An 11,484-nucleotide genomic window follows, 5' to 3' on the forward strand; every position below is an offset into this window, starting at 1 on the left:
GCCAAGGATCCCCAGCTCATCCTGGGGGTAACACAGGGGTAGATTTTAACACTATTTCTAAACCTCCTTTTTCTCTGGAAGCCAAATGAATGACTTCAGTAGCTAAATAAATTGGAATTAAGAATATAATTTATTTTCCATCCTTTCATAGTCACAGTAAAATCTTCATGAGTTAGAAGAGTTGGGAAAGCAAGAGAATTTAAATAGGAAAACATCTAAAGCATACAATTTTGGCTTAAGAAATTTAATTTTATTAATTTGAGAAGTGGGAATATAACATTTTCTGGAGCATAGACTTTGGAGCCAGGCTTTAAGAGCAGAAACCCTGGGGTTTGCCTCTGGTCTGCAGATTTCCAGGACCATGGCCTTGAGCAGGGTATTTTACTTTGCGGTTTCTCAGTTTCTTCCTCTGTGTGGTGGGATAACAGTTTCTATCTCATATGGCTATGGTGCAGATGAAATGAGTTAATATTTGTAAAGCATGTAGAAAAGCCCCATTTAAGTGACAGCTGATTAAAAATCAAAGTAAATATACATTTTATCACTGGAAATTGCTACTTCCAAACAGGGTTGTGTTATGGAGCAGATAATAGTGATATTATTGTTATTGTTTCTGATAAGATACATGGAGTGATTATTTTCTTAGCCCTGGAAGCTCAGCTGGTAAAGAGTCCGCCTGCAATGCAGGAGACCCTGGTTCGATTCCTGGGTTAGGAAGATCCTCTGGAGAAGGGAATGGCTACCCGCTCCAGTATTCTTGGGCTTCCCTGGTGACTCAGACAGTAAAGGATCCGTGTGTAATGCAGGAGACCTGGGTTCAATCCCTGGGTTGGGAAGATCCCTTAGAGAAGGGAATGGCTACCCACTCCAGTAGAATTGCCTGGAGAATTCTATGGACTGAGAAGCCTGGCAGAATTCCATGGACAGGGTCGCAAAGAGTCGGACATGACTGAGCAACTTTCACTGACTCACTCATTTACTCCTACAACAAACCAAATGAGGTAAATGTAATTATTTCTACTTTTCAGATGAGAAAACAGGTAAGAAAACTAATTTGCCAACAATAAGGACCTATTGTATAGCATAGGCTACTGTATTCACCAACCTTATAGTAATCGATAATGGAAAAAGAATCTGAAAAAGTATATATATTTGAATCACTTTGCTATACACATGTAACTAACCCAGCATTGTAAATCAACTATACTTCAATAAAAAAGAAAGTATTTTGCCTAAATTCATCCAATTTAATAAATAGCAAAGCAAGGATCTGAGGTCATACTGAATCCGGAAACTGTGCTTTAACTAAAATGAGAGGGCATTTGTCACAGTGGTTTTTCCTGAGAACAATCTTATGTTATAAAACACAGTATTTTTAATAAGCATCAAAGTGTGTATCCTAAATGCTGAATATCTCTATTTTGTATCTCAATTGCTTAGCAAACTCTGTTTTGTTAAAAGTAATCATCAATGTCTCATAAATAGTCAATTTAGTAAGGTCCTAGGGCTTCCCTGGTGGCTCAGAGGATAAAGTGTCTGCCTGCAATGCAGGAGACCCAGGTTCGATCCCTGGTTTGGGAAGATCCCCTGGAGAAGGAAATGGCAACCCACTCCAGTATTCTTGCCTGGAGAATTCCATGGACAGAGGAGCCTGGCGGGCTACGGTCCACGGGGTCGCAAAGAGACAGACACGACTGAGCGACTTCACTCACTCTGAATTAATAAGATTTTATTCAATTGCTCATTTTATTGTCAGAATCTGTTCTGATTATTTCAGAACATGAACATTTTATTTCAAATGATGATCTGATGCCTTTGGAGCTCATTATTTTGACCTTGAGCTGAAATCATTTCACCATATGGGTGCTCCCTTCATCATTCTATTTTTCTGTTCTCTCTTTAAACCTTCCCGTTCCCGCTCCCCGACCCTACAGGTGCCTTTATCATCTGCTGGACTCCTGGACTGGTCTTGTTACTTCTCGACGTGTGCTGCCCCCAGTGTGACGTTCTGGCCTATGAGAAGTTTTTCCTTCTGCTTGCCGAGTTCAACTCTGCCATGAACCCCATCATCTACTCCTACCGCGACAAGGAGATGAGCGCCACCTTCAGGCAGATCCTCTGCTGCCAGCGCAGTGAGAACACCAGCGGCCCGACGGAAGGCTCGGACCGCTCGGCTTCCTCCCTCAACCACACCATCCTGGCTGGAGTTCACAGCAATGACCACTCCGTGGTTTAGGAAAGAAACTAAGATGAGAGGCGGCCAGCATCTATTGAGGGATGAACAGCCTCCCCCTCCCCAAAGGCCAGGGCAGGGTGGGGTGTGAGAAAGAGAGGAAAACTACATTCATGTACTTAAACACTAACCCATGGCAGTATTTGTTCCTTGACCCACCAAGACTTGACATATATTGAAAAATTAGCTTATGTGATACCCCTCATCCTGCTCCCATTCCTTTTGAAAGTAGAAAGTGGAGATCTTGCAATGGAATTCATACACAGACTCTGGAGCGTCCGTGTACACTACACACCTAGTCTTCAAAAGTTTTTGTATGATTTGGTGCAAGTCAGAATAAATTCTGACTAATTGAATCCACAACTTCATTTACATGCAGGCTTCCCTTTTTCTCTTCTTAAAGGATACATTTCATTTAATAAACATGTTTATGCCTATCAGCATGCTTGTGATGGATAAGACTGTAGACTGTTTTTAAATGATTTATAACTCCATTTTTTTCCTTATGTTAGGAAAATTGTAAATTAGAATTACGTTTTTAGAAAGCATGCATGAAAATCTGTGTGTGCAGTATGCCATACTTAAAAAGACAAAAGAGTGTTAATTTTAAATGTTCTAGGAAGTAGAAAAACCTAGATGTCAAAGCCAGTATTTGTTTAGGTTATGAAACAAACAATGATCTAATCACAATGTTACCTTTTTTTTATTAAAGTGTTGTAACATGTATAAAACAGGAAATGTAAGTTTATTATCAGAAGAATATGTACTCTATAAAAGTTATAAAAGATGAGCACAGTGGTATGGTCCCACATATTTATGGTACCCGAGTACATTCTAATTATCAGTTCATCAGAGGAATTTTTTTTAATAACCTGTGTTTTTCTGTATTATAATACACAGTCATTGTAGAAAACTTGAAAAATGCAGAAATGTATAAAACAGAAAAAATACTGATATCACAACCCAGAAGTAACCACAGTTAACAGCTTTTCCCCCTGTGTATGCTATGTATATTGTATACCTTTATATATAATTGCAGTCATACTGTAAACAATTTTATAACCAGTTTGTTTTTTTCCACTGCAGAATTGCCACATTTTCCTATGGCATTAAAAATTTTACAAAAACATGACTTTACTGGCTATATAATATTCCATTTAATGGATGCAACTCAGTTTAACCATTCCTGTATTGTTGGTTATGTCTAATTTTCACGATTTTATGTCTAATTTTCATTATTATAAATAATGTTGCAAAAATTTATGTACATAAAACTTTGTCCATATAATTGATTATTTACTTAGGATACATTGCCGTGAAGGATGTTTTTTTAAAAAATGTGAAATGTCTTTTTATGCTCTTACCTTTTATAAAAGGAGATTTCCTACTTTTGCCCTATGTGGGTGGCAACAGTGAGAAAAGCCAGTTAAATTACCTTTTTACAAAGGAAATGCAGTGGTTACTTTAGTTGAGAGTGACTTTTTTATATAACAAAATGGACTAGAAACAGTCTGTTGTCACAAACAGCCAGGATACCCTACTTAATATGCTTAGCAATTCCAGATTTCATTTGAGCAACAATGACCCGGCTCTTGGTAACCACAACTTTAATGTGGAATTGAAGAAAATGCAAAGAAATCGAACATGTCGAATGAATAAAGGACCACCTTCATATTAAACAGCTTCTGTAGCAAATGGGTTGAATGTGTCTGTATGTGACTAGATAATTACTGTGTGTTCTTAAGGGCCACCCCACCGTGTTAGGTGATACCTATTTAACGGTCCAGCTCCACTAATTATTGCACCGGTTTGTAGTAATAAGTAACCAGTAAAGTCACAGTCATGAAGCAGGTGTGGGAAAGTTAGGAGTACGTTTAAGAGAGAGATGTCCAGGAGAAGAACGTCTGTTCAGGAAGGAGGAAGTCAGTGTATGGTCACCATTTGAGCAGAGAGCACACTTAACAAGTGCCCAAACCAGAAGGAGTATGGGGAACCAGGTAGCAGAAGGTATCTGCACAGATTTTATGCAAAATATAGAGCCTTTTGTAGAGGAAGGAAAGAAATGAACTTGGACTTTTATTCATGCACACTTTGAAGATGTGGACTATTTGAAATTTAAAAACATGCTACTTGGACTTTAATAAATCATTCTCAACCAGTGTTTGGCAATGTATGGTTCTGGTCAGTGCTGCTTCTCTTGTGCAAGAGTCATCTTTGCACTGCATGGCGTCTGCCTTCTGTGACCTCTTCTCGTTCCTGCCACAGGGGCTTCTAAACTCAGAGGGGAACCCACCATATGCTTCCCCAGCTCAGAATTGCTTTTAGTTTTTCATAGTCATAAGTCTCTTCAGTGTCCGAGAGATGGTGGTTTATGTTGTCTGAAAGGAGAGATAACATCTTAGGATAATACTTCATCCCAGCAGTGTAACTATGTGAGTGAGTTTCTTTTGGAAAAACTAATTTTATAAAAACTTTATGATGACTTTATGGTAAACTCTCACCAGGAGTTTATAAACTTACGGTTATCTTTATGTTTTTAATAACTAAGAAGATAAAAGTGATAGGTACCTCCCAGATATATGCTAAATATATTCTTTTCCATATATTGCTAAGATGTTGGAGGAAAATAACAAGGGGTTTATTCAAATGAATGTCTCAGTGAGTATTTAAAATAGGATTCTAAACATTTAAATTTAGGTAGTTGTAAGACTGTTAGAAATCAAATGCCTCAAAGCTCTTATTCACTAATTAACCATGTTTTGTTGCTGTTTGTTTTGTTTTGTTTTTTTTCCAGTGAAAACATAATTTCCTGGATTCGAAACCTCAGCTAACATTATACAATTAGTGAGTCTTACTGGTTTTCTCATGTTCTTTCCCAGTTAACCATTGCATTATGCTCCATTGTTCATCATCTTTCTCATTTATTCCATGAGTCTCTCAACTTCTAAAATGGAATTTTGTGATATTGTTTCCAGCCTTTCTTCTTAAACCCAGAGTGTGACTTGTGCTAGATAAAAAACGTAGAAATGCTTTATCAGGTCCCTTCATTATTACAAGACCTTTGGAAACAAATGGCTTATTTTTTAACACAAAGTGAGCTGTACCTGATCCCAAACGCTCAGAAGGCTTGGGGTTGTTTCTTTGTGTTGGGATGGACTTGAACTTAGGCACCATCTGACAGAAGAAATGTGTGTAGCGAAGAGCCAAAGCAAGTCATCAGCCTTCCACAGCAGGGATCGGTTAGTCTCTCACATTCGTCTGTACTTTGTATAGTCTAGACAAAAATTCTCTGATTCTTTGATTGATAGTGCTCATATTCACAGATTACTTACTGTTAATCTGTTTAATGATATGGCAGGTAAAGATCATTTACAAATCTAAAGTAGAGATTGATAAACTATGGCCTGTTGGCCAAATCTACCTGTTTTTGTATGACCTGTGAGCTAAGAATGGGTTTTACATTTAAAAATCACTTGAAAGTGATTGAGGGAGGAAAGGGAATATTTTTTGAAACTTGAAAATTACATGAAATTCAAATTTCAGTGTCTATAAGTAAGATGCTACTGTGGTTCTTCTCACTGCATTACTGGTAACGTTAACTCAATTTCTTAAGATAATGTCTGCCATATTTCTCCACTGTGGGGGGGGGGGGAAACACCTGTTTTTTCTTTTATAATAAGCATGTTGTAGGAAATATTCTGTTCTTCATCAAATTTTAACATCTGATTTTACCATCTGTTGATATTTCTTAGATGAATGAATCATTCACTGATGGTTGCCAAATGAATTTCTAATTCTCTTTTTTAAAATGTATTAGTTAGCTCTCTACTTTGAAAAAAAGCTTTGTCCTCTCCCATTTATTTATTCATTTATTTATACTAATATGGGCTCATGAATTCTGATTTTATCCAGTTGGTTATAATGTTGCTGTTATTTTAAAATTAAACTTTAGATATAATTTTAAGTCCATGTGCAGTTGTAAGAAATAGTATGACAAGATCCTTATACCCTTAATTCAGTTTCTCCCAGTGGTGATATCTTGTGAAACCAGAGTATGACATCACAGCTAGGATACTGACATGGATACAGACAAGGTACAGAACAAGGATTGGCCCCCACAAGGCTCTCTCCTGTTACACCTTTATAAACACTATCTCCTTTACCCCGTTCTGACTCCTAGCAACCACTAATCTGTTCTCATTGCAGTTACATTTTAACTTTTTTCATATTGAAACTCCTAAAAACTTCTCTACATATGACAATAGTTTCAGAATGTGGGGCTTGATAACTTCCCTAGAAGTTGTTGTTGTTGCTATGTACTCTCCATACAGAGGGAGAGGGAGTTTTGTGATTGTAAAAGCTACACAAACCTAACAATATTTCAAGGAATACAGAAATAAGTAAAAAGTAAGAATCTCTCCTGCGGGATGGAAGCTAGACCGCAGATGCTGGCTGAGCACATCACCTGTCAAACAGACTGTCACAAAGCGATTTTATGTTTTCTTTCCTGAAACTCTCAGTGTCTTCCCACTGGCATCAGGGGCGAGGCTTCAGTCTTGCTGCCTGTTTTGCATCTTATCTCTTACCTTTAATCTTTCTTTCAGGAAAGGAATCTTACTTCACTTTGTATTCTCCACCTCACCTCACACAGTGCTAAATGGTACTACTTATTAATACTCACTTGTTTAAATGAAAGAAAATGGGTGAGCCACAGGAAAAGGTATTCTTAACCAAGAAATGCTCCTTAGTTCCATAAGCCTGATAAAAGGTTTCCCTTCATGTGTAAGAATGTTGCAGTTAAAATTAAGTAGGAGCAATGAAAAAACAAGGACAAGGGCTGCAAATGATACAACATTTGTGCTTTCTGTGGCTTATTTAACTTATTTTGATATTTAATGTTATTATGTTTTGAATCTGTAGTGTTATCTACATTTATATAATTTGTATTTTGATCTTTGCAATGACATTGTTACACATGAGGAAATTGTGTCTCAGAGGAAAAATTGGGGGTCTGATATTTGTTGTCTAGAGAACTTTTTGAACCTAATTATTTATTTTTTATGTTGTAATTCCTAATTCCTCATATGTACTTATCTTGGCTCGCCAAACAAATGATGAGTTTCTTGATCAGTACAATGCATTGCATTTTAAAAAGTCCTTTAAAGAACCTAGTACAGTAAAAGTAATAGATAATATGAGGTCATGGGCAGCACCTGAATTGTTCTCTGTAGGGTTTACATTGTTGCAAGTATACCTGTATCCTGAGCTAGATTATACATCCTTTGAGAATGAGATAGACTGGTACTTTCCACCTCCTTTAAGTGAATTCAAGTGACTAGAACAAAGCTGAAAATACGATGCCTTTACTAAATGCTTCTTGACTGAGAACTGTAAGAACATAATTAGGTGTTGTCATTGTTGTTACTATCACTTGTTCTTTAATTTATGCATCCAGAAGGACATTTTTGAGGCCCTCTGTGTACGAGGCCCATGAGATACTGCTGTAGAGGAGATACGCGAGATCTTTAATGAACCTTAAAATTCAGTAGGAGTGAGGGAGATAATGGGAGAAGTAAGTTAAAAGTAAAATTACAAATTGTATTAAATGCTATGAAGGAGAATATTGCATGCCAAAGAAATTAAAGGAAGATAAAGGGATAAAGAAGGCAGAGAGAGGAACTACCTTTGAGAGTCTAAAAAAGCCTTCCTCTTGGGACGGGAATTGTCCCCTCAAAGCCCACTCCTTGAGCCTGAGTTGCACGAAGGAGTGGCTCTGCCAGGCTTTTCAACTTCTACCCACATAACCAGCGCCCATGAAAACACCCCATTAGAAAAATGGACATGAATCCAGCATAAATAGGTAGGAATTCCAGGCAAAATGTCTAAGTGCTTGGCGAGACAATGCATGCATTTTGAAAAGAAGGACTATGAGAAAGAAGCTTGAAAGGCAGCAGGTATGATGTCTGAGTGATTTGGAAAGTGATTTTATCCTGTGAAATAGGTGGACTGTATTAAAGGACTTACGTAAAGGGAGTGACAGAGTCTGGTTTATGCGTCAAAATAAATTGAAGAGGAGGAAGCCTGGAGGCAAATGACAGGATCAGAGGTTGTCACATTAGTGGAAGATGAAGGTGGTCGTGGAGGTGTAGAGAAGGAGATGGCTGGAGAACAAGACGTCTGGGACCTGGTGACTGTGTAATGAAGTCATTCCTCGGGTTATGACCTTGGCCTCGGTGACACTAAGGAACATCGGATCATGAGCACGTTTACGGAAAGAAGACGGTACATTTTGAAATATCTGAGCCACCCAAGGAGAGCTGTGCAGTTGGGAAGCTTCAAGTGTGATACATGAAGCTCAGCATGCTTTCTCAGGACTGAAGATCCAGATCTTGGAGTCCGTACTCCTCTGCTGTCATCTTTCCCATTCCTCTTCAAGATAGGAAACACCAGAGCTGTTGACCTGTCTGAATAGAAAGAAAGAAAAGCAAGGAAATGGGGAGGAATAAAAGAGCAGAACTTAATAACTGAAAATATTATCCAGAGACTTGGAGATATTTCTTTCACAAAATAAAGTTAGCTAAATACAGCATATTTTTGGTGGTTGGTTTTTTTTTTTTTTTGACAGTACATTACAGAGATAGATCCAAAGTTGATAAATATGTATCTACCTAATTGTATAGTTGAGGTAGAGATGTTTAGAACCCATTAATGTCTTACATTCTCCTTCCTGGGCTGTAGGAAAACTACAGTTCTGTTCAGCAGGTCCATGTGACACATCATGGCCAGTAGCCTGTAAGCAGATGTTGACCAGTGTCGTTTCTAGGCGGAGCAAGTAAAAAGCTCCTGTGCTACTCTCTAGGTCTTTTTTCCCCCTGAAAGCCAAGCACAGTGATGTGGACATAAAGAGAATGATGTCCTCATGAGTCTGAGACCTGGAATGACTCTGTAGTGCAAAATCCCTGCCAACTTATAATGAATGTATAGCATGATCAAGAAATAAACATTTACTCTGTGTATGGTAAGATTTTTGTGGTTCATTTGTCACTGCAACATAGCTTATAATAACTAATAAATAGTATTAAATTTTTATGAATGTTAGGTTTCTAATTGTTTAGCTTTTCTGCATCATAGGGAAGGTACATTAAAACAATTTTTTTGTAGAGAATAGCAGAAAACATACCCCCAAATCATATCAGTTTATGGTCCCACATGTATGAGACTATTTCACCAATACTAGAGGCTGTCAGTGTCTTTACAAGTTTGGGTGGAAACTCCCCAAATACTTAGATGTAAAGAATTTCTATATAACATATGCATAAAAGAATAAATCTCATGGAAAATTTAAAAGTATCTTGAACTAAATAAAAATGAATATACAACCTATCAAAATTTGTGGGATGTAGTGAAAGCAGTGCTTAGAGGGAAATTTATAGCAGTGAATGTGTATATTAGGAAAGAAGATCTGAAATCAATCATCTGGGCATCCACTTTAGGGAAATAAAAAAGAAGGGCAAATTTAAATCAAAGTAAGTAGAAGAAAAGAAAAAATCACTATTTTAGTGTGCTAAGCCAAGAAAAAAGATATACAGGCGAAGGAGGAAGAAATACAACAGACTGTGTTTGCAGATAGTATGTGTACATAGAAAATCTGAACAAATCGACAAAAAACTGAAACTAATCAATTATAAAAAGGTAAGTGTTATGATTAATGTGCAAAAGTTAATCACCTTCTTACAGCAACGAACAAGTGGAATGTGAAGTTAAAAACAACACCATTTACATTAGTGCTAAAGAAAGTGAACTGCTGCTGCTGCTAAGTCGCTTTAGTCATGTCCGACTCTGTGGGACCCCATAGACGGCAGCCCACCAGGCTCCCCCGTCCCTGGGATTCTCCAGGCAAGAACACTGGAGTGGGTTGCCATTTCCTTCTCCAATGCATGAAAGTGGAAAGTGAAAGTGAAGTTGCTCAGTCATGTCCGACTCTTCGTGACACCATGGACTGCAGCCTTCCAGGCTCCTCCATCCATGGGATTTCCCAGGCAAGAGTACTGGAGTGGGGTGCCATTGCCTTGTCCAAAATGAAATAATGGATTGGCCAAAAAGTTTATTCCATAATCTTATGGAAAAACTCACACGAACTTTTTGACCAACTCAATACTTAGATATAAATCTAACAAAACATGGACAAGATCTATATGAGAAAAACTAAAAATTCTGATTAAAAAATTAGAAAACTAAATAAATGGAAAGATATTCCAAGTTTGTGTATATTGTCAGGTGTCAGTTTTTTACAAATAGATTTATAGATTCAATGCAGTCTCAACCCAAATCCCAGAAAGATATTTTATAGATATTAACAGATTCTAAAGTTTTTATGGAGAGGAAAAAGACCCAGAATAACCAATGTAATAATTAAGAAGGACAAAATTGGAGAATTGACACTACCCAACTTTAAGATCAAGACAGTCCGGCTGACACTATCCAACTTTAAAATCAAGACAGTCTGATACTGGTGAATTATTGGACAAGTAGATCAATGGAACAGAATAGAGAGCCTGAAAGTCGACCTGCCCAAACATAGTTAACTGATCTTTGAGAAGGGAACAAAGATTTGTTCCAATACAATGAAACAAATGTAGGCTTTTAAATAAATGGTACTAGAACAACTGAATATCCCCGTGTAAAAACATGAATCTAGACACAGAACTTATACTCTTCACAAAAATTTAAATGGATTAAAGACATAAATATAAAATGCAAAACGACAAATCTAGACGTTAACAAAGGTTAAAAAAAAAAGCTTTAGAAGACCTCAAGTTTGGCAAGGACTTTTTAGATACAACACTAAAGGCATGATCCATGAAAGAAATAATTGATAAACTAAATTAAAATTAGAAGTATCTGCTCTGTGAAAGATGCTGTCAAGAGAATGAGAAGACAAGCTGCAGACTGAGAGAAAATACCGGCAAAAGATGATGGTAAACACTCTCCCAAAATATACAAAGAACTCTTAACATTAAACAATAATAATTTAAAAAGTACAATTTTTTAAAAATTGGTAAAAAACCTGAACTGGTGATTCACTAAAGAAAATATATAGATGGCAAACAAACATACAAAAAGATGCTCAACATCATATGTTATTAAGGAAAATCCAAATAAAAGAACAAGATATCGCTATAAACCTATTCAATCAGTCAGTCAGTTCAGTTGCTCAGTCATGCCCAACTCTTTGCAACACCATGGACTGC

The 11,484-nt window shown here is 37.2% G+C and overlaps 1 protein-coding gene and 1 non-coding gene across 6 annotated transcripts in view; both read left to right on the plus strand.

Annotated features, from left to right (window-relative positions):
- Positions 1 to 9,255, plus strand: part of LPAR1 (lysophosphatidic acid receptor 1) — a 168,653-nt gene extending 159,398 nt beyond the window's left edge. For all 5 annotated transcript variants that reach the window (XM_005910518.3, XM_070375122.1, XM_070375120.1 and 2 more), the window contains one exon: positions 1,935 to 9,255. In XM_005910518.3, the coding sequence (XP_005910580.1) occupies positions 1,935 to 2,236 (302 nt within the window). In that variant the 3' untranslated portion in view covers positions 2,237 to 9,255. The remainder of the gene's footprint in view (positions 1 to 1,934) is intronic.
- On the plus strand, positions 1,510 to 1,581 carry TRNAC-GCA (transfer RNA cysteine (anticodon GCA)). Its single transcript has one exon. It is a non-coding gene; the product is annotated as a tRNA-Cys (tRNA).
- Positions 9,256 to 11,484: the final 2,229 nt, after the last annotated feature.

Source organism: Bos mutus, chromosome 8, assembly GCF_027580195.1.
Source record: "Bos mutus isolate GX-2022 chromosome 8, NWIPB_WYAK_1.1, whole genome shotgun sequence".
Taxonomy (NCBI): Eukaryota; Metazoa; Chordata; class Mammalia; order Artiodactyla; family Bovidae; genus Bos; species Bos mutus.